General features: G+C 35.5%; 2 protein-coding genes across 7 annotated transcripts in view; one reads left to right on the top strand and one right to left on the bottom strand.

Annotated features, from left to right (window-relative positions):
• The window catches only part of LOC111150164 (lymphocyte antigen 75-like), a 129,553-nt gene extending 116,642 nt beyond the window's left edge, over window positions 1-12,911 (top strand). For both annotated transcript variants that reach the window (XM_022507678.1, XM_022507597.1), the window contains 4 exons: window positions 4,292-4,408; window positions 5,456-5,629; window positions 6,988-7,014; window positions 11,655-12,911. In XM_022507678.1, coding sequence (XP_022363386.1) covers window positions 4,292-4,408; window positions 5,456-5,629; window positions 6,988-7,014; window positions 11,655-11,857 — 521 coding nt within the window. In that variant the 3' untranslated portion in view covers window positions 11,858-12,911. The remainder of the gene's footprint in view (window positions 1-4,291; window positions 4,409-5,455; window positions 5,630-6,987; window positions 7,015-11,654) is intronic.
• Window positions 12,912-16,190: 3,279 nt separating this feature from the next.
• The window catches only part of LOC111151389 (membrane associated ring-CH-type finger 7), a 48,185-nt gene continuing 43,557 nt past the window's right edge, over window positions 16,191-20,818 (bottom strand). For 2 of the 5 annotated variants that reach the window (XM_022509560.1, XM_022509642.1), the window contains 3 exons: window positions 20,598-20,711; window positions 18,948-18,996; window positions 16,191-16,391 (listed from right to left, as the gene is read on the bottom strand). In XM_022509560.1, the coding sequence (XP_022365268.1) occupies window positions 16,333-16,391; window positions 18,948-18,996; window positions 20,598-20,711 (222 nt within the window). In that variant the 3' untranslated portion in view covers window positions 16,191-16,332. Of the gene's footprint in view, window positions 16,392-18,740; window positions 18,997-20,597; window positions 20,712-20,818 lie in introns of those variants that run through there. The other 3 variants (XM_022509409.1, XM_022509479.1, XM_022509721.1) reach the window with 2 other exon arrangements.

The raw sequence follows: 20,818 nt of genomic DNA, 5'->3' as shown, positions 1-20,818 counted from the left end.
GTTCACTGGCTTTAATACTTCTTTTAAGCAGGTAAGCAGCTGCTTACAATATACAGGTATAATTAATACTTGTTGGCCGACTTCTACAACTCAGTGTGTAGTGAGGTGTTTTTCTTTTGTTTCATATTTGCCATTTTTCTTTAGCAAACAAAGCAAAACAAAATTGGAAACACCCAGGAACTTTGTGACTTGTTTTGGAGTCCATTAATGTTACTTGTTCAAGCAAGATAGCCATTTGGAGGTTTTAAATTGTTATGTACAAATTTGCTTATAAAATTTATCTTGTGTCTAAAAAAATACCTCTCTCTTTTCCCCAGTTAAAATTTATAAATTCAGTTCGTCTTACTAATTAGATTTTTTTAAGCTTTCTCATACGTTTCTGTTAACCTTACCATTTATTTGATAATCCTCTGTATTCGTTTCCACTCTGGAAATATCCATTTCTTTGATGAATTAGGCAATTAGCTAAAATTAATTAATAATGCTCATATTTATTTTTGGCTAGAGTACTGTTTTGGTTTAGAGTAGTAGGTGGACATGAATTCAGGGTTTGCTATGAAGAACAAAAAGCATAAGGAATACTAGAATATTTACATTTGGATTTATAAAATCTTCCCAGCTGTACAAAATCCTTAAACCTATCATTAGGGGTTTAGAAAACAAATGACTTGTTAACCTTTTGGGCTCTAGAGAGCTATATTTAGAAATATTCCCAGGGCTTTTGCAAATTTACTTGACATTACCCTCTCATTATTCATAATGAGGAAAAAAATTGTAAGAAGCTAAAATTTTTCTTATTTTGCAACATTTACCTTTAATTTATAATGTTATCATTATAATAGAAAAAATAAATATTTTTAGTCTTTCCTTTTTGTGATTTGTGAGCTATGTCACTAGCTATAAAAAGAATTAAAGACCCAAATTACATCTCAGCAGGTACTGTCACTGGTAATGCATTGTAAAAAAAATTTTCTAGAGCACATGCATTCTTCAGGGACTTATGCTGTCATTTGTTAAAGAAAATGAAAGTGTGTCTTATTTGCCTGACACAGTAATTTAAGTTTATACAGTATTTAATTAGATTACAGTGTTAAGAATCATTAAAGTTCCATTGGCTGCCACAAGGTCAAAGAAAAGGATGAAAAACTCATCTCTGAACACTTAAGCCTAAACTATAACCTAGTTAAATACTTCCCTTGAGAATTTTTCTAGAGTGGCATTCTGGTCACATTTCACAAGTAAGTACAAGTAAGTATCAGGGTGAAACAGATTAAAAGTCTGTATGACATTCAACAGACAGGCAGCTGGAAATGATAAGAAAACCATCAGTTTTTAAAAATGGAGCAATGACTCAGGGAACCTCATTGAATCCTAACTTTGGATTAAAGTATTAAGTGTTTTATTGTTTTATTTTTTTTTAAGATTTTATTTATTTATTTTGACAGAGAGAGATCACAAGCAGGCAGAGAAGCAGAGAGAGAGAGAGGAGAAAGCAGGCTCCCTGCTGAGCAGAGAGCCCGATGCGGGGCTCGATCCCAGGACCCTGGAATCATGACCTGAGCCGAAGGCAGAGGCTTTAACTCACTGAGCCACCCAGGCGCCCCAAAAGTATTAAGTGTTTTAAAGGTCAATCTTATTTTTCTTCTTTTAAAGATTTATGGTAATTGCACAATTTATGCATGGTCACTATAAAATATGAGAAAAACATGTGCAGATATTTTAAAAATAAAACAAAATCAGGGGTGCCTGGGTAGCTCGGTTGGGCGTCTAAATCTTGATTTTGACTCAGGTCGTGATCTTAGGGTTGTGGGATCAAGCTGCCCGTCAGGCTCCTTGCTCAGCGGGGTGTCTGCCAGAGATTCTTTCTCTCCCTGTTTGCCCCTCCCCACCGCACTCTCTCTTCCTCTAAAATAAATGAATAAATCTTAAAAATAAAACAAAATCACCCTAAATTGCACCACTCTAAGGAAATGTAATGACTGTTAACATTTTGGTAAGTATCCTAGACTTTTCCCCCCTAGGCAAATTTATATCAAATGCTTTTAAAAAAAATATACATAAGAAAAGGGATCGTATTTGGCAAACTGCCCTATAATCTGCATTTTCCCTTAAAAATATCTGTGGCAGTAAAAATACAATGCATATTTCCTAACAGCTGTACATTAATCTGGTATATAGAAATTCCATAACTGATTTAATCAATCCTCTAATATTGGCTATTATTTTCAGTCTTTGTCAGAAATATGTGATGACCATTAATAATTGTGTTTAATGAGCACAGAGCTTACGATTGTTTTAGCATAATTGTTAAGGATTGCTGGGTCAAAGAGGGCCAGTGGTGAAATGGATAACATGTCTATAGATAAGAAGGATTTCTGGCTCAACTAATGTGTTTTTAGGACTTTTGACACATTTGCCAAATTGTTTCCAAAAAGGCCGTACTAACTTTTACTCCACCTAACCACTTTTGAATTCCTGTTTTGTTATACCCAAGGCCAGCACTGTTTAATCTGTAAGCGTGGAAGTCTGCTTATTTTAATTTTCATTTACCAGTGAGATTGCATTTTTACACATTTCTTGTGTTATATTTGCTTCTGTGAGGTTGTCTTTTTTACAGTCTTGAAACCATTTTTTTTCTTCTATTAAAGTGTTTGCTTCTTTGTTTATAACGGAGCTTTAGTCTGCTGGTTTGTGATTTTCTTAATAATACAGTATGACTTTGGGGAGATTTTTTTGGCCCTGTAGTAATTTTCCTTCCCCTGTAGTTAAATTTTTCTGTCTGCCTCTTTTAAAAGATGTAGAAGTGGTCACCCAATACAATTTTTTTTTTTTAAACCATATCAGTATGTAACAGGAGTTCTGTCTTTTCCATCTGTTAACTTAGGAAAATATTATCAACTTTAGTGTGATGTCATAAATATAGTAGACTATGATTTAAGCTCCTGTAATCCTCAAAGTGTGGTCCTTGGATCAGCAGCATCAGCATCACCTGGAATCTGTTAGGAATGTAAATTCTCGGGCCCCATCTCACACTGGCTGAACCTGAAACTTTGGATGTGGCGGAGCGCTGTTTTAACAAGCCCTCCAGGTGATGCTGATGCTTGCTCCAGGTGAACTAAGAGTCTCATGTTTTCAGGAGCCCTTGTGAAGTCAGGATGATTTTGGAAGTATGCAATTTAAGAGTGTGCAAGATTTTTTCACTTCTCCATGTAGTTGTATTGGTTGGAGTATAGAAAGTAGAATGTGTTGGGGCACCTGAGTGGCTCAGTGGGTTAAAGCCTCTGCCTTCAACTCAGGTCATGGTCTCAGGGTCCTGGGATTGAGCCCCGCATCGGGCTCTCTGTCAGCGGGGAGCCTGCTTCCTCCTCTCTCTCTCTGCCTGCCTCTCTGCCTACTTGTGATCTGTCAAATAAATAAATAAAATCTTTTTTTTTTTTTTTTTAAGTGGAATGCTTTTTAATTTGCAAGAGAATCTTTGTCTAGGTTGAGAAATAGGGTTCAATGTCTCTCGGAAAAGTAGTTACTCCTGATATTTATAGGGTGCTTATATGGATAGGTAGCTTACAGACTGAGGACAACAGCGAAATGTATGTGAGACATACAGTATAGATGGCTGCTGCTCTTTACTCTGGAATCATGAGAGTCCCAGGAAAAATCAGCTAACCAATGAGAACGAGGACCTCTTCTATCAGTCCATTTCCCAAAGCCAGGACCTTTTTAAGGACCACACAAATACAGGAAGGCACAAGGCTTTGGGCAGCAGGCATGGGAAGGCCATTAAATGAGGCAGGTCAGAGAGACTGGTGCTTGAGCTTCACAGAGTCATGGAGTTGTTCTGGCAAGTTGCCCTTGAACTTTTCAATTTTCCTGGGTATGGTCAGAGCTTGTCTTCCCTACTGTAGTGAAGTGAGGACAGGAGAAACCATGGGTGCTGGGGGAAGTAGTCATGGGAAAAAGCAAAGTTGAGAGATGCAGAACATGTGTTTATTGCTCAAGTTTTGCATGAGGTTTTGTTCCCTTGTCTGTAAAATACCTACCAACTCTGTGTGAATGAAACAGGAGTACGGAATGATTCTGCCCAATTCATGCCATCATTTTAACTTTTCTCATATTTTCAGAAATGTGCATATTCTCAAGCTAAATTTTAAATAGGTATAAAAGTGTAGTTATTACAAGAGCATTATATTATTATAATTATGCATGATTACAATGCATAATTCTTACATACTTCATTTGATTTTCATTGATTCTGGAAACATGCTTTGTTTTTTCCTTTTAAAAATAATTCCAGGAGCAGACATGGTAAGCATACATAATGAAGAAGAAAATGCTTTTATACTGGATACTTTGAAAAAGCAATGGAAGGGTCCAGACGATATCCTACTAGGCATGTTTTTTGACACAGATGGTAAGTAATATTTACCCTTGTAGGAAATTACTTTTTAAAAATGGTACTAAAATTGATGACTTTGAGATTCTTTAGTTCTCTAGTTCAAGTTGGTGTTTTCTGTGGTGTCTGGGTATAGTATGTTCAGTGCGCATCCTGTACCCAGTACTTGACCTGCACTGACTACAGCTTTTCCCTGAGCAGCTCAGTGTGTTTCACACAGAAGAATCAAAGTTGATTCTTTTGTCTGCAGTAAAATATGGTTCTAGGCTCAAATTTTTGTAATATGGTAGGGTCATAAATATTAGTGCTTGTGTCAGCAACAGGATAAAGCTAAACTGAACTATCAGAGTTATAGTACGTATTTAGTGTCCCTGTAGAAAACAGAAAGCTCATAGATAATAAAATGAAACTACTAAGTTTACTATTAATATTTTAATTTTCTTGGCTATTTCCCCATGAAAATGTTACTATATTATTTTCTTTTCAAGAACTTTTTTTTTTTTTTTTTAAGAGAAGGTGAAGGGGGAGAGAGAAAACCCAGCAGGCTCCATCCCCCTCACAGAGCCAACACATGGCTTGATCTGACAACACTGAGATCATGACCTGAGCTGAAATCAAGAGTCAAATGTATAACCAACTGAGCCACCCACTCATCCATGGAACCTTCTTCAACCAATACTTTTTTTTTTTTGGTTAAGATTTTATTTGAAAGAGAGCAGGAGAGAGAGAGGAAGAGTGAGAGCCTAAGTGGGGTCGAGGGGTAGGGGTAGGGAGAGAGGAAGAGGCAGATTCCCTGTTGAGCAAGGAGCCTGATGCAGATCTCCATCCCAGGACCCCGAGGTCATGACCTGAACTGAAGGCATATGTTTGACTGAGTCACCCAGGCACTCCTTGAACCAAAACCTTTGATTTGCTTGTACACAAGATACACTCTTCCTAATTCAAATCCTCCAACCAAGTTTTGACCAGACATACCTTAGTAACTTCCCACCTTTAATCCTAGACCCTTTTCTATGGCTCTAAGTTTAAAACTTTCATAATAATGAAAATATTCTTAACTGACAGATGCAAGTTTCAAGTGGTTTGATAAGTCAAATATGACATTTGATAAGTGGACAGACCAAGAAGATGGTGAGGACCTAGTTGACACCTGTGCCTTTTTGCACACCAAGACAGGTGAATGGAAAAAAGGAAATTGTGAAATTTCTTCTATGGGAGGAACCCTTTGTAAAGCAGCTAGTAAGTATAACTGAAGACTTTTTTCCATTCCTGGAGGGTGGGGAAGGTAGGGCTGGTTTTAAAATAATTTTGAGCCAGGTATGCCTCAGTAAATTAGAGGGAGTAAGAAAGACTTCAGAACATATTAGGATGGTTTGCTGTCAAGTCTCCCAGAAGTCAAATGTATTTCTCTTAAATTTCAGAGGTATGACCAGATCATGTGAACCAGGCATACCTTTATTCTATCTGCTAAACTTAAGAGCCTGCAAGAGGTTAAAAATTTCTTCTGTTGTTTGAATTACCATAGCTTCCTTGCATTTGGTTTGATTAAACAGAAATGGTGAAGAATATGGACTCCTGACTCAAATTCTTTACAAAGAATTTGACGCTGTACAAGTACTGTCATCCTTTGTTTAGACAAATGAAGAAAAACCACATTGTAGTTTATAATTTGTTCTGGACTAAAGTGTAGTTTTTCTTCTGACCCATCAAAATGCTTTTCTTTTTTCCTTTTCCCCAAAGGGTGAACTCTGAATCTGGCCCTTGCCCCTCTACCCACCCATCATCCCCCGCCCCCGGCTCCAGTGGTCCCCTCCTCCCCATCAGAATGCTTTCTAATGAACATAATTATTGTGTCCCACAGTATTTTGATATTATTGTTAAACATCAATGTTCTAAGTTTTAGAACTGTTTTCTCATTAAAAACACTTAAAACTTCAAAATAAGATTTCAGGATGCCTGAGACACACTGACCATTTCCCCATTTTGTCTCTTTAGGATTTCCCCCCTTCTACTTCTGTAAACCAAAGCTATTTTTCCCTTTACATCTTAGTTTACATTTTTTTCTTTTTTTTGTCTCAGCAGGGTTCTTAACTACAGTTTATAGTGACTATATTAAATTCCTCATAGTTTTATGGTATTTGAAATCAACCTCCACTATTTATTGGATTTTTAAAAAGTTGGATCTTTTCATATACGAAGTCTCAGGGCACCATTATTATAAGCCAGATTTTTTTAAAAACTTTGAAACATCAGAAAGTTTACAAATTTATACTAATGAGGTCACAGGTGTACACTTTAATTTTACTAGCTTTGTTTTCTACAGACTCTACCAAAATTCTCTCTTGTTCACCTCACTTTTTGAGTTACCTAATCCTTTTCCACCAGCCAAGCTAATGCATTACGTTAGACCTCTATATCTTCTTTAAAAACAAACAAAAAACTCTATTCAAATGTAAAGCACAACTGACCAAGAGAAATATGGATAATATTAAACTATTAAATAAGGGGTTCATTTTTAACTATTCTGAAGGTGTTTAAAGGTGAACTTGGAATAAAGCATACTTGAATATTAATTTTTATTTTCTTTTGTATTTTAGTCCCATATGAAAAGAAATATTTATCAGGTAAGTAATGGTCTTTTATTAAAATTTTTCCCAAAAATGAAAGATTCTGTTAAAATATTAGAGGCCCCCTAAAAATTGTATAACATAAAGTAGAACAATTTTTGTAAGAATTTAAAAAGGTCTCAGCTTAGTAATAAGACTTGACATTCTAAATATAACTGCAAGTTATAAATTTTTTAAACACCAAAAAATATTTCCCATTGAATTCCATTTTGTTTTTGTAGGCAGTCACTCTGCAATCTTTTATTTTAAAAAATTTGACCTCATGGTTGTAATTCATTCAGCATCTGTCTTAAGGGTTTACTAAATGCATTTTTAAAAACAGGTAATATATTAACGTAGCTCAAAAAGCATAATTAAAATAAGGCAAACACTGAAAAGTCTGTCTCCCATCTTGCCCCCATCTACCCTATTCTAACTTTATCCTTACTGGGCTCCCATTCAGTTTCTTCTTTAAATGTCTGCTTCTTTTGCCAAAATAAGGAAACTGAGATAGAGGACTTATTTTGCCCCTTTTATTCACTAATATATTTTAGGTATCTCTCTGTATCATTACCTATAGATTGAACTTCCTTCTTTACAACTGAATTTACAACTGAATACTTTTCCATTGTATGGATATGCGTAGTTATTTAACCTGCTCCAGACCCTTTTTCCTTTGTTTCCAAACATATGCTATTACAGTGTTGCAATGCATCAATCTATCTTGCACAAATAGATGTTATCTAAAGATAAGATTCCCTGTAAATGGGTGGAAAATGGATATAGAACTTGGATCAGTATATTAAGAGGAATTGCACCATTTTGCATTTGCAGAAAAACGTGTTACAAAACTTGTGGATTTTTGGCAACTGGTAGTGTAATTTTTAATCTATCTTTTTTTGGAATGTGTGTGTGCATGCACCAGGGGTGGGGAGTAGGGGCAACGGGAAGAGGGAGAGGTAGACAATCTTAACAGGCTCCATGGCCGTCGTGGAGTTAGAAATGGCACGATCTCATGACTGAGATTGTGACCTGAGCCGAAATGAATCGGACACAACGGAGCCACCCAAGTGCCCCATTTAATCTATTTTGAGGTGTAAGATGCAGATCTTAAGTGTACAGGTTGATGGTTGCCTCTGTATACACCGCGCTATCTACCTCTCAAATCAAGATAGAGTACATTTGTTGGGGCGCCTGGGTGGCTCAGTGGGTTAAAGCCTCTGCCTTTGGCTCAGGTCATGATCCTGGGGTCCTGGGATCCAGCCCCACATCAGGCTCTCTGCTCGGCGGGGAGCCTGCTTCCTCCTCTGCCTACTTGTGATCTCTGTCTGTCAAATAAATAAAAAAAAAAGATACAGTACATTTCTGTTACATTAAAAATTTCCCTCATGCTCTTTCCCAGTACATGTACCCCCTACCATCATGTCTCCTACTTAACCACTATTGAGTTCTCTCACCATAGCGTTGCTTGCTGTTAACATAAATATAATTCTACTAGCTTTTTTTTTTTTCAGTGATTCACCCAAGTTGAGTATCTACTGCACCCATTTTACTGTTGCATAATATTTTATAAATCTATCACAATTTGCCCAATCTCTAGTTACATATATTTGAATCATTTCTTGTTTGATACTATGTTAAGAGCTGCCTAGGAACACTCTCATTTGGACCTATCTTGTCAGTCTCCTGGAGTATTTTCCGAAGAGTAGAATTGCAAGGTCATAGGGTAGCTAACATGTTTAGCTTTATTAGAACCATCAAATAATTTTTTAAACTGGCTTAACTGTTACATTCCCACTGTCAGTGTATCCAAGTTCTATTCGCTGTACACATCCATCCCATGATACTCAACCTGATTTTAGTCATTCAGATGTATGTGTAGTGATCTGTCATTTTTAAATTTTCATTTCCCTGATGAATAATGTTGAGCATTTTTACACACTTACATTTCAGTGTGTTCTTTTGATATACCTCCAGGTTTTTTGTCCTTATTTCTAATTGGTTTGCCTTTCTGACTGGTAGTTTTGTAAAATTCTGGATATGAGGTGTCACATATATCGTAGTTATTTTTTCTCTCAGTTGGGGGCTTGCTAGAACTATGATGGAAGTGTTTGAGAGTTCATGTAGATAATGGAGAATCAAGTTCTCACTCTTTCATAGGAGGAAAAAAGATCAAAAAAATAAAAAAAGAGCAAAGGGGGCATGTCTGGCTCAGCTGGCAGATTATGTGGATCTGATCCTTGAGGTAGTGCATTCAAGCACTACACTGGATGTAGAGCTTACCTAAAAAAATCAAGGCAGGCACCACTTCATAGCCATTAGGTTGTCTATGTGCAAAAAACAAAGCAAGAAAACAAAAAACAAGTGATCACAAGGATATGGAGAAAGTGGAACACTTGTGCATTACTGGTAAGAATGTAAAATGGCACGGGCAACAGTATGGTAGCTTTTCAAGAAACTAAAAATAGAAATACCTATGATACACTTCTGTGTATATACCCAGAAATGAAAAGAGGTATCAAAGAGAGATTTGTACACACATTCAGAGCAGCATTATGCACAATAGTCACAGGTGGAAGTTGCCAACCCAAGTGTCCATCAACAGATGAATGGATAAGCAAAACATGGTGTATATACACTATAGAACATTATTTAGCCTTAAAAAAGGCAGTTCTGATGCATCCTGCAACATGCACGAAAACGGAAGACATCAGATGCTAAGTGAAATATGCTGGTCACAAAAGACAATTCCAATTATATGAAGTACCTGGAGTAGTTGACCTCATAGACACAAGGTAAAATGCTGGTTGACCGGGATGAGGGGAGGGAAGAAGGGGGCATTATTGTTTAAGATACAGAGTCTCAGGTTTGAAAGATGAAGAGGTCTGTGGATAAATGGTGACACAGCACAATGTGGACTGTTGTTCTGTAACAATGTCAACTATAAAACTGTCAACTTAAAAACTGGTTAAAATGGTACATTTTGTTATGTGTATTTTACATTAAAAATTTGAATCACTGAGCCTGGGTGGCTCAGTGGGTTAAGCGTCTGCCTTCTCTCGGGTCATGATCTCAGGGTCCTGGGATTGAGCCCCGCATCGGGCTCACTGCTCGGTGGGGAGCCTGCTTTCCCTTCTCTCTCTGCCTACTTGTGATCTCTGTCAAATAAAAATCTTAAAAAAAAAAACAAAAACAAAAAACTGAATCAAGAAAAGCCGTGTAAGCACGTTATTTACAAGCATGAAGGCAAGTACAAGTTAACAGCATTGGGAATGCAGGGTGAGTAGCAGTGGTAAAGCAGGAGCAGCACAGTACTTTTGGTTACGTTATCTTGTAGAACTATGAATTTTAAGCTAGGCACATGTATACTTGGAGGGGAAAGGATTTATGCAGATTGAAATGTGTAGGAAAGAGTCGGTAGGTCTAAGTGGTTCTCAAAACCCCATCAGGAACCGCTGAACGATCGGGCAGCATTTGATTCAGAGTGGTCTCTGAATATATGAAGTACAAACATTTCATAAATGTGTAACCACTATGTGCCTCGCTTTCTTGATACACATTTTTTTTTCATCTGATGGTCTCCAGTAAGAATACAACCCATACCTTAACAAACTGTGACCACTACAAACTTTTATTATTTTAGGACCAAAAAGGAGAGAACTCAGTTGTGGCTATTTACCTGACTCCTCCTGTGTTATTTTTTAAAGAAGACTGTCAATATTTTAAAAATATCAATGGCTCTCCCTCACTTTAACAAGTAGCTTTTGGCCAGATTTTCTTCGCTAAGCTTTCCATTTTATCATTTTAAAAGCACAGCTCAAAGGAGGATATAGGTACGGTCAAATAACCATAATGTAAAAACTCATCGGTAAGAAGAAAATAACTTGAGGTCTTTGGATGCTACTAAATACCAATACCTTCGTCCCCCGAAGCTTTGATCTCCTATAACTCCTAAACGGAGTTCATTTCCCTGGACGGACTGACTGAAAGATTACAAGGGTGTTGAACAGCCAAGAACTGTTAAGGTTGTACACATCATTAAGGAATACACACAGATACTTGACTAAATTAAAACAAAAAACGGGTGGCTGGGTGGCTGTGGTCATGATCTCAGCGTCCTGGGATAGAGCCCCCTATCTCCTGCTTACTGTGGAGTCTGCTTCTCCCGCTCTCTGCCCCTTCCCCAACTCATGCACTTTCAAATGTAAAAAAATCTTTAAAAAAGGGGGGTGGATATTCTATTGCCATTCCTGGTTTTTTCAGTGGAACAAATTTTAAATGCAAAACACCAGATGAACCAATAAGCTTCATTAATGTAAACAAACCTCTCAAGACAACTAGCCTTGAAAAGAGCATTAAATATAAAGTCTTAGACCAGGAAGTAAAAAACGAAGAGACAAAAAGAACTGTAGTATACCAAGTGTGGATAATTTCCATTTTAGAATCTTACAGTAGAGTGGCAATTGTAAAACTTAGTTGAAATCTTGAAATGACAGTTGTTCAAGCTAAGAAACATAATAAATTCATTTTTATTTTTATCAATGTGGGAAAATCCTTAAAATAGGCAAATATGTACATGACAAAACTGTATTTGTGCTCCCCCGAGTGCAATAGTGGTAAGTGATTTCCACATATATTTTTTGTCTTTTTCTTTTCAGATAACCACATTTTAATATCAGCTTTGGTGATTGCTAGCACAGTAATTTTGACAGTTTTGGGAGCAATCGTTTGGTTCCTGTACAAAAGAAATTCGGATGCCGGTTTCACCACAGTTTTTTCAACTGCACCCCAATCACCTTATAATGACGACTGTGTTTTGGTAGTTGCAGAAGAAAACGAGTATGCTGTTCAATTTGACTAAGATTTTGGAAATCTCAGATTAAGACATCAAGTACTTTGACAGTGATTCCTGTGTAGGACTTTAATGTAAAACTTGACAATGAGAAATTATAGTTTTTATGGTGTATTTCCTTATTCCAGTAGCATTCATTATTCTCATGTAATCACTGTGACAAAAATTGATCTTTAGGTTCTTCTAAGAACAAAATTTAAAAAAATTATCATAGATATAATTTAGTAGTTTTAACCACTTCCTTAAAATGCATCTTTCACTTGAAAAAATTTAAATAAAGGCCTACAAGTAGTAAAACAGATAAAAACCCAGTCTACTCCTCTATCTTCCTTCCCATTTAGTTGAACCACTGTAGGTTACAGTTGAATTAAAAAACAAAAACTACGTACCGCTGTAGTTTTACCAATCACCATGTCTTTACCAATTTCTAGGTCTTGCTCCTTTATTAATAAACAAGATATGGGAAATAAAAGACTGTTAAATAGATCCTGTACATTCAGATGTCACACATGCCATTTACTATGGCAGTTAATTCTTTTAATATTTTTATCTCCCTTTTTGAGATAAATGTAGAAAATACTGTAGATTTTAAGGAGCCCCTATTCCACGTAACTTTACAGTTTCATCACTTTTAGAACATCACTTTGGACCAGAAATAGTTATTTAGCACTGATCACAAATGGTTAGAACGTCAATGAAATACATTTTTTGAAACAATAAGATTACAGCCATACTAGGAAGATGTGGAGGAGGCTGGCAGTGAGGCTAACACTTCCACCACAGAGCCCGTTTAAGGATTTTTCTCCTACTACCAAAACTGTTCCTATACAAGGTATATTATGCTCTCCACTACTATGAACTAGCCATTCAATGACATGAAAACTACATAAGCAAAAACTGTAGAAAAACACTACACACTACTGTAGTGGTGATACTCAAAGTCTTCAGTAAAATGTACGTCTTAAGACAAAGGTGAAAAGAGTAAATCATTTTGGGGATAAAAAATGAAAATGAAGCTGAAGCAAGAGTGATTTTCCTTAGTATCCTTTACAGCTTAAAAATTTGAAAAGATATGGGCACCTGGGTGGCTCAGTGGGTTAAGCCGCTGCCTTCGGCTCAGGTCATGATCTCAGGGTCCTGGGATCGAGTCCCACATCGGGCTCTCTGCTCAGCAGGGATCCTGCTTCCCTCTCTCTCTCTCTGCCTGCCTCTCTGTCTACTTGTGATCTCTCTCTGTCAAATAAATAAATAAAAATCTTTAAAAAAAATTTGAAAAGATAAAAAATATACAGAGTTCACATAAAATTAGATTTACTGTATTTGTAAATTTGAAAGCTCAAAGTCGTCATCTCTCTCCCTAACCCACATGCCACCAGTTATGGGCAATACTTTGGGGAGATACACTCTCTCTCATGCTTGACCAATGGCAACAAAGTTCCAGCTTGTGCCATCTGTTTCCACTGGCACTATGAATAACATCCTTCATCACAACTGATGGCACTATTGGTTAATGACACAGGAAAAAACGAAGTGATGACAGGACCATACACTGTGGCTCTGTGGTACTAAACAAGCAGATGTTACACTAGTTGTAGTACACAAAACAATTACACTCTATAAGAGCTTTACATTTCTGAGATCTTGGATACGGTCTTATTTTATTATTGGTAAGCTATTAAGAGTGGTACAAATGGTGAACAGACAATTCTAGTCCTACTTTTTCTATTCAAGTTCTACCAGTCCTTTAAGAACTGGGAGTGATCATAACTCTTCCTTAAAACTTCCTCTAATAGTCAAATTTCTATAATGCCCAATATGGTAGCAACAAGCTCCATGTGGCTATTTAAATAAATGTAATGTTTAAGTGTTGTTCCCTAGTTGCACTAGGCACACTTCAAATGCTCAAAACACATGCAGTCACTGTAGCTACCATATTGGGCAAAACAAATTATAGAACATTTCTATTATCACAAAGTTTTATCAGACAGTGCTGCTCTAGAATCTCCTCTTCCTACTTAACTCCCATACAACTGACTTTCTTCTGTTCATTTTGATAACTTCTACTCAGTGGCAGCTCTTCCAAAATGGCCTCTTTAACCTGATTTCCATATTTTATTTCATCTTTCAAGTAAGTTCTTAGAGATCCCTGGTATTGAAGTGTTAAATCTTAATTTTCTTCACATATCAGAACATCTGTTAACAAGACCTTGTATCTATTCGGTGGTCAACAGCTAACTGGATCGTTCAAATCTGTATTTTTCACATTAAGAATAACATAAATGTGCTTGTTTATATTCAAAATGTATAAACGGCCTTTCTGAACATCTTGGTTCTAGCTAATAAGGACAATATAAATTCTTACATTTGGCAAGTATCTAGAGAGAGTATTACTTTTAACTCCATTTTCCTAGGAATTTGCATTCTTGTAGTGAATAGGATATGGTCTCTGTTTAGGGTTTAAAAGTAATAACCAATGAAAAGACTTTCCTTATTCCCTCTAATTCACACTTACTGGAAGTTTTTACAATACTGAAATACGAAATAGTGGTACTAAGGATCGACAAGAATACTATAAAAGCTCAAGCCACTGCATATCTCTGTCATTACAAAACTATAAACTGCATGCCAATGGAGTGTTTTCTACTACTTAATTTTTTTTTTTTTTTTTTAAAGATTTTATTTATTTATTTGACAGAGAGATCACAAGTAGGCAGAGAGGCAGGCAGAGAGAGAGGAGGAAGCAGGCTCCCCTAGAGAGCAGAGAGCCCGATGCGGGGCTCGATCCCAGGACTCTGAGATCATGACCTGAGCCGAAGGCAGCGGCTTAACCCACTGAGCCACCCAGGCGCCCCTACTACTTAATTTTTTAAATAAAAAGTTTTGTGGGTTAAGCAGAAGATACTTAAATTTTCATGCTGAGTTCTATTCAAAGTGAAACTGTTTCAAACTCAAAGCATCCTTAAAGACCCAGATGACAGATAATTCAAACTGGCATTATTAAATTTTGTATTTTTTCTTTAAGGCAATACAAAGGTAACTGCTGAGCTGAGCAATGTTTTAGAAAGTTATATATTTTTGTATGAAACCGGATTTTACTTTTTAATAAAGTTCTTGGCTCTAGGGTTTGACGTCTACTTTGAGCACCAATTTAAAAGGAAACATTTCAAACTATAAAGTAAATCAATCAGTATGCACTTTATTTCCAGCCAAGGTTTTACATTAAGACCAACAAACTATGTGTGGGCAAACTGTTGATTCACGTTTGAGAAATTACATGGTTTCTACTTAGGTTCTGAAAATGTAGTTCGTTGCCGTAACATAAGACTTTATTTAATCTGAAAACCACCTGAAGGTGTTTAGAAGTGTATCCTAAGAGATACACTTGTTGACAGGAAATATACAGTGTTATGAAAGTATACACAATTCATGACCACAGTGTAGAGCTATTCATGGTGAATAGGTAATGTTCATCTGTTCTCCAAAAGTAGTGAAAAACATTAAGTCACTAAATAAAAGCTCAGAATTACCAAGGAACAGTTAAAAACGACCAGGATCCAAACAGGTTACTTATATATTTATCTATAAAGAAGTGACAACACTAAAAAACACATTGAAAACCAGTGTTTTGAACTTTAAGTGTGGGATTTAAAAATACTCCATTAACTTGAGAGTGCAATAATTTTTTCCAAATAACATTTGATGGGCAATTCTGATATATTTTACAGCTGAAATATTCCTAAAAGGAATATCTACATACTATGGCCTATCAAATATAATCTGCATTTTGCAAATCAATACAAAAATTTTTCCATCATTTATATTTCATATTTATATAGTTTTTAAAAATTAGATTTTGCTAAATGAATTTAGAATTCATATTAAATTTGGAAACCTAATATAATGCTTTCATACCTTATGATTTTTTAGAAACACTGGAAGCAAATGATTATGAAAATGAGACTGCAACAGAAGGCATTTTGAAAGGAAAAATAATTAGGTGCCATTTGCCATTTTATTTCAAAAGCCCATTTTGTCCCACTTTTTTCACTAGCAAGAGACTAAAACATGAACCTTTTTTTTTTTTTTAATAAATATGACTGCAGTAATCAGAACACAAAAAAGAGTCGTCAGCATTGCTTAGGTATCTAAAACAAGGGTAACACTTTCCCACTCACCTAAAAGAAAAATACTTTTTGATTACCAGTTTACAAACATCAGATTCACTGGCCATGTTAAAAGGTCCAGCAAAATTTTAATTCAACAATACTTGAGAATGAATATACACACACACACACACACACATACACACAGGACATCTGTGTGTGTGTATATATATTCATTATAAATATATATATACACGTGTGTGTGTATATATATATATAGTCAATGTATTCAATAGGCATTCCCCCACAAAATTAATTCATACTTAATTGCCACTTTTAATAAACACTTGTTCACAGATCATCCATTTGTCTTATATGAAGTTAGGCAATATCAAATGTTCTGTTATGGTCTCCATCTTCTTCGGAATCATCCTCTGAAGCTGTTGAAAGAAAACAGGATGATCAAGAATGATTTTAAGGGGATGAGAATGGAAGTGTAAATATGAAGCCAGAATAGCAATGACTTGTAAAATAAAAATCCCAATTTAGTATACTGTTTGGTCAAAATGGTAAATGACAGGATTAGGGGTGGTCTGACTGTGGGCGATGCCCATCCACAATGTTCCCACCCCACATCTTTTTGTTAGGTTAGTGTTTATAAAAATGAAAATGCTTAAAAATGTGCTTCAAGAAACATCTTCTAAACAACTGAGATCAATCTGTGTTCATAGTAGCTAATGATACAGACACCAGAGAAAAAATGAACTTAAGGCAAGTGCTCTCACACACCTGAGAAGAATCTGGTTTATTACTGCTGCATGTTTGATGCATCCGATGAGAATGAAAAAAAATGTACACAGAATAGGTTATGGGTGTTCTTCCAATTTACATCAAAGCTCTGTCTATACAATGCCAAGAAAAGCTCTATTTAGCCAAAAAAGCTTTATATAGACACAGCCCAAGTTAAAATAATTGGATTCAATAAAAACCTTTTGTTGAGATTATTCCTATGCCTCCACATTGTCAGAAATATCACTTGCGCAATGTTTCTGACATCAATTTATTATTAAGTAGCTCAGAAGTTTAAAATATACATCCTGGAATGTCAATAGGAAGGACATAAGTAAAAAACTATGTATTCTATAAACTGTTCTGTGTGTTCAGAAAAATGGAAGTTCACTAAAATAAACACCCAACCAGCATTTCCCCTAATATCAAGGGCAGAAAGGTTAAATGTACACTCTTCTTGTATTAATACTGGACCCGATATTTAAGAGTACCCAACAAATGGAATCGACAAAAAAATTATGCTACATGTATGGATGAAACTTGAAGTTTCCTTAGTCTACCTATCTTGCAGAAATCTTAAGTCCATTTTTAATAAATGCTATCAAGCATGTACTTAGCTCACAAATGAGTAGATCCTACAGTTAAGTTTTATGCTGTATCACAGAAAATATCAAACTAAAAAATAAAACAGCTCTTCAGGGAAATTCTCATGTTTTCTATTTGATTAAAGCCATAGGAGAAGAAAATTCAGTCAGAACTAGCTCTTAGAACATATGAAAATTCTGGTACTTAGGATTAAGTTTGCAGCACCCACATCTGTCACTCACAGCTGAATTTGGGTGTGTTTCACCTCCATCTTTCTCACACGCTGGGAGTAGACACTGCTATGTTTAGGAAACTAAATTCTAAATGAGAATGTTAATTTTAAAAAAACAAAATGAAACAAGCAATCTGAGGAAAATATACAGTGAAACAAATCACTATCATCACATCTGGCAAAGTATTAATTATAATTTACCAAAAAAGAGACTGTTGTGTTAGACAACACAAGGGATCTAAACTAAGAAGGTATAAAAGAAAAAGTATTTATACCCAATGAATTCACATTTTATATACCATTTACTCCTTTATATACCATTTTCACAAATATTGAAATGTGAAAATGCAGTATCTGGTGGAACCTCTAATCCCCTCAAAACTTAAAAACAATACAGACTTAATGACAAAAATCAGTGTCTTAGAATATTCAAGGCATTAAAAGGTTCCCAGGAAAACCAAGTCCTTCCCAAACTTTAAAGGATGCTGAGCTTACCGTAACTAAAGGTAAAAAAATTATGCACACTACAGGTAACACTCCAAGTGTTTTGAAGATGAGTACAGAAGATAATCCAGTGGGAGAATACATATTTTAAAGCACTTCAAAGAGTGTAATGGAATCTGACCGTGGGGAGCCAGTTGCTTTGGGTGAAAAAGTACAATAGGACGGTAATCTTGGATTCTCAGGGATTGTTTCAGAGCTACTGATATCTGTGCCCACCTGATATGAAGCACCCTGGAGGTTGTAGGACTTTGAGGTTAAGCTGTGCAGATGCCTGTAAAGATTTGGGCATTAAGTGCCTTCACAAAGGAGCCCAGGCAGAAGTCCTAATGCTGGAACGTGATCTTAAGAGATTGGAGCTGCTGGCGGAGCTGGCTGCCTATTAAAGGTCCATGAGGACCTGAACAAGGAGCAAAAAAAAAACTATGGCTTCTGTTATAGACTCAGAATTAGGAATCTTTCACCCTTATTTTCTTAGAACTACAAACAAACCCAGGGAAAACCTTTAGTGATCTAACAAAGCTGAGTAACAAGTAAAACTTCATAGACACACACACAAAAATTGAACAGATTTAGAAGTGTGGTGTGACCAGTGAATGTTTTCTTTTTGATTAAAAGTTCTAAAACTAAGACATTCAAAAATAAAATTTTATTTAAAATAAAATACTTAAAATACATCCTATACCTTAAAATAGAATTTAAAAAAATACATGCTTTTAAAAAACTGTCAGTTGCTCTACCCATCTTTGCCAAATCAATTATTTTGCTATTATTAAGCCTATAAATGAAGCTCTAATTTGGTAGAAAGAATATACAATTAGGTTTTGCTCTGTGGGTTTAATTTGCAAAAGTAAATTCAACAAGTCTGGGAAGGGGAAATTCCACCTACTTTCGAGATCTTCCATATGTGCCTGAAGAGTTCTTGCAAGGTTAATAAACTAGAAACAATGCAGAAAGAAATATAGTAGTTTAAATGTTGCAAATGTATCTAAAAAGAGATTAGTATAGGAGATTCATTTCTACTTAAGAAAGTCAAACACCATTTTAAGCCTTTAAATAGGGGTCTTTCTACCCCCACATCACAAATTACAAGCTTAGGATATTATCTTTTAAATGTTGTATATAATCATTATATAAATGGCCATGTAGATATCATGAATCATGTAGAAACTGAAAACAGATACAATAAATTAATCCAATGGCACTGTCTTCTTGCAACACCTCAAAAAATTATGGAGAAAAAAATTAAAACCATTACCATTTGGACACAAATGAATTCGCTTTTAGTGGTCAATTAAAAAAAAAAACAACAGAATAAGACAAGAACAATAACCAGTATTTTCCTGCCTAAATTTGAGAGCTCCAGAAGTATTTTAATCTGGTGAAAACTTCCCCTTTAATATAACTGGTCTGTATCTTTCGCAAAGGCATCCAACAGATCTTATTATATGCATTATATAAGGTTTATTCATTTTGACAAGGTAAGTCACCTTTTAAGAAATAGTTTTATAGCACTTACTAAATTTAGGTTCTATGATTTCTTAAGGCCTTAGAAATCAAGAGAGCTCTGCTCAAATTCTGAATGCTCTTGATAGCTCATTCTTTTTCTCAATGATATTAATCTGTCCAAAAGGCTCACAGGAATAATGTTCACATAATGATTACGGAAAAATATTTTTTAAACCAATTAGAAACAGTATATGTATTGGTTATTTGATAATTTTCAAAATAAAACAGATTTTACATTTCACCAAATCTATTCACAAGCAGATTAAATTTCACCAAAAACTCAGATCTATTTTTAATCATCAGAGTGAACATTTACTTTAAAAAGTCTGAAATATATCTTTATGAACATGTTTTAAGATATGAAGTGTTCACAATGCTAGAGTAATGAGATGTAGACCCTAGCTCCTGCCACATTAAATGGGCCAGGCAGCAGAGTATAAATTTCCTATGGTACACTGAGGTAACTAGTATCATTTTACTTATGAGCACCTAAAAGACAGCTAGCTCAAGTGTTAAATTAAGGTAAGAGTGTTTACAGAGTAAACACACAATAGTCCCTATCTTCAGTAGTTTGTAATATGAATGCTTAAAAATTAGTACACTGGCAATCTTTTATAGGATACTAACAAATGAAATTGAAGTTAATTTCCCAAACTCCTGGTTTTTGAAGTTCAATTTCAATGTCAGGTTTCTAAGTTGTAATAATGAGTTGGATGTTCCTTTCCAAATTAAAAAGCATTTCCTCTAGGTGTTTTCAATTCATCCCCGTTTTTCACTGAAATATATTCCAATTACCTCAAGAGCTAGAAAATTACTTCTACAAAAAGCTTAATGAAAAAAATTAGGCTGTTTGATACAGAAGTAAGGAAGACAGCAATTTCTATTAAATCTATAATATCTTTATTTTTAAGATACATTTTAATATAAGAGCTCCCCCCCAAAAATAGAATGTGAACATATAAAACAATGTGCTTTCCAAAGCAAACACTTGCAGCATCGCACCCTTCCCCCCCACTCCAATATTACTTACTCGGACACGCGTGCTTGGTTCATTTGTATTTCCCATCATATCAGAAAAGCTTTGTTCGCACAAGTGCAATAACACAACTAGGTAGAGACCAGAGCTGATAAATTCATACTCAGCCTTTAACAGGGAAGCAAACGAGAAAAATATGGAGAATGAAAAATTAGTAGAATGAGATTTGATACTCAGTATACTGATAAACTAGAGGAAATGTATTTGTAATCAGT

The sequence above is a fragment of the Enhydra lutris genome, unplaced genomic scaffold, assembly GCF_002288905.1.
Source record: "Enhydra lutris kenyoni isolate GAN:26980312 unplaced genomic scaffold, ASM228890v2 scaffoldscaffold1, whole genome shotgun sequence".
Lineage (NCBI taxonomy): Eukaryota > Metazoa > Chordata > Mammalia > Carnivora > Mustelidae > Enhydra > Enhydra lutris.
Note: the sequence above shows the minus strand (reverse complement) of the source record. Positions and strands in the feature narration are given on the sequence as shown.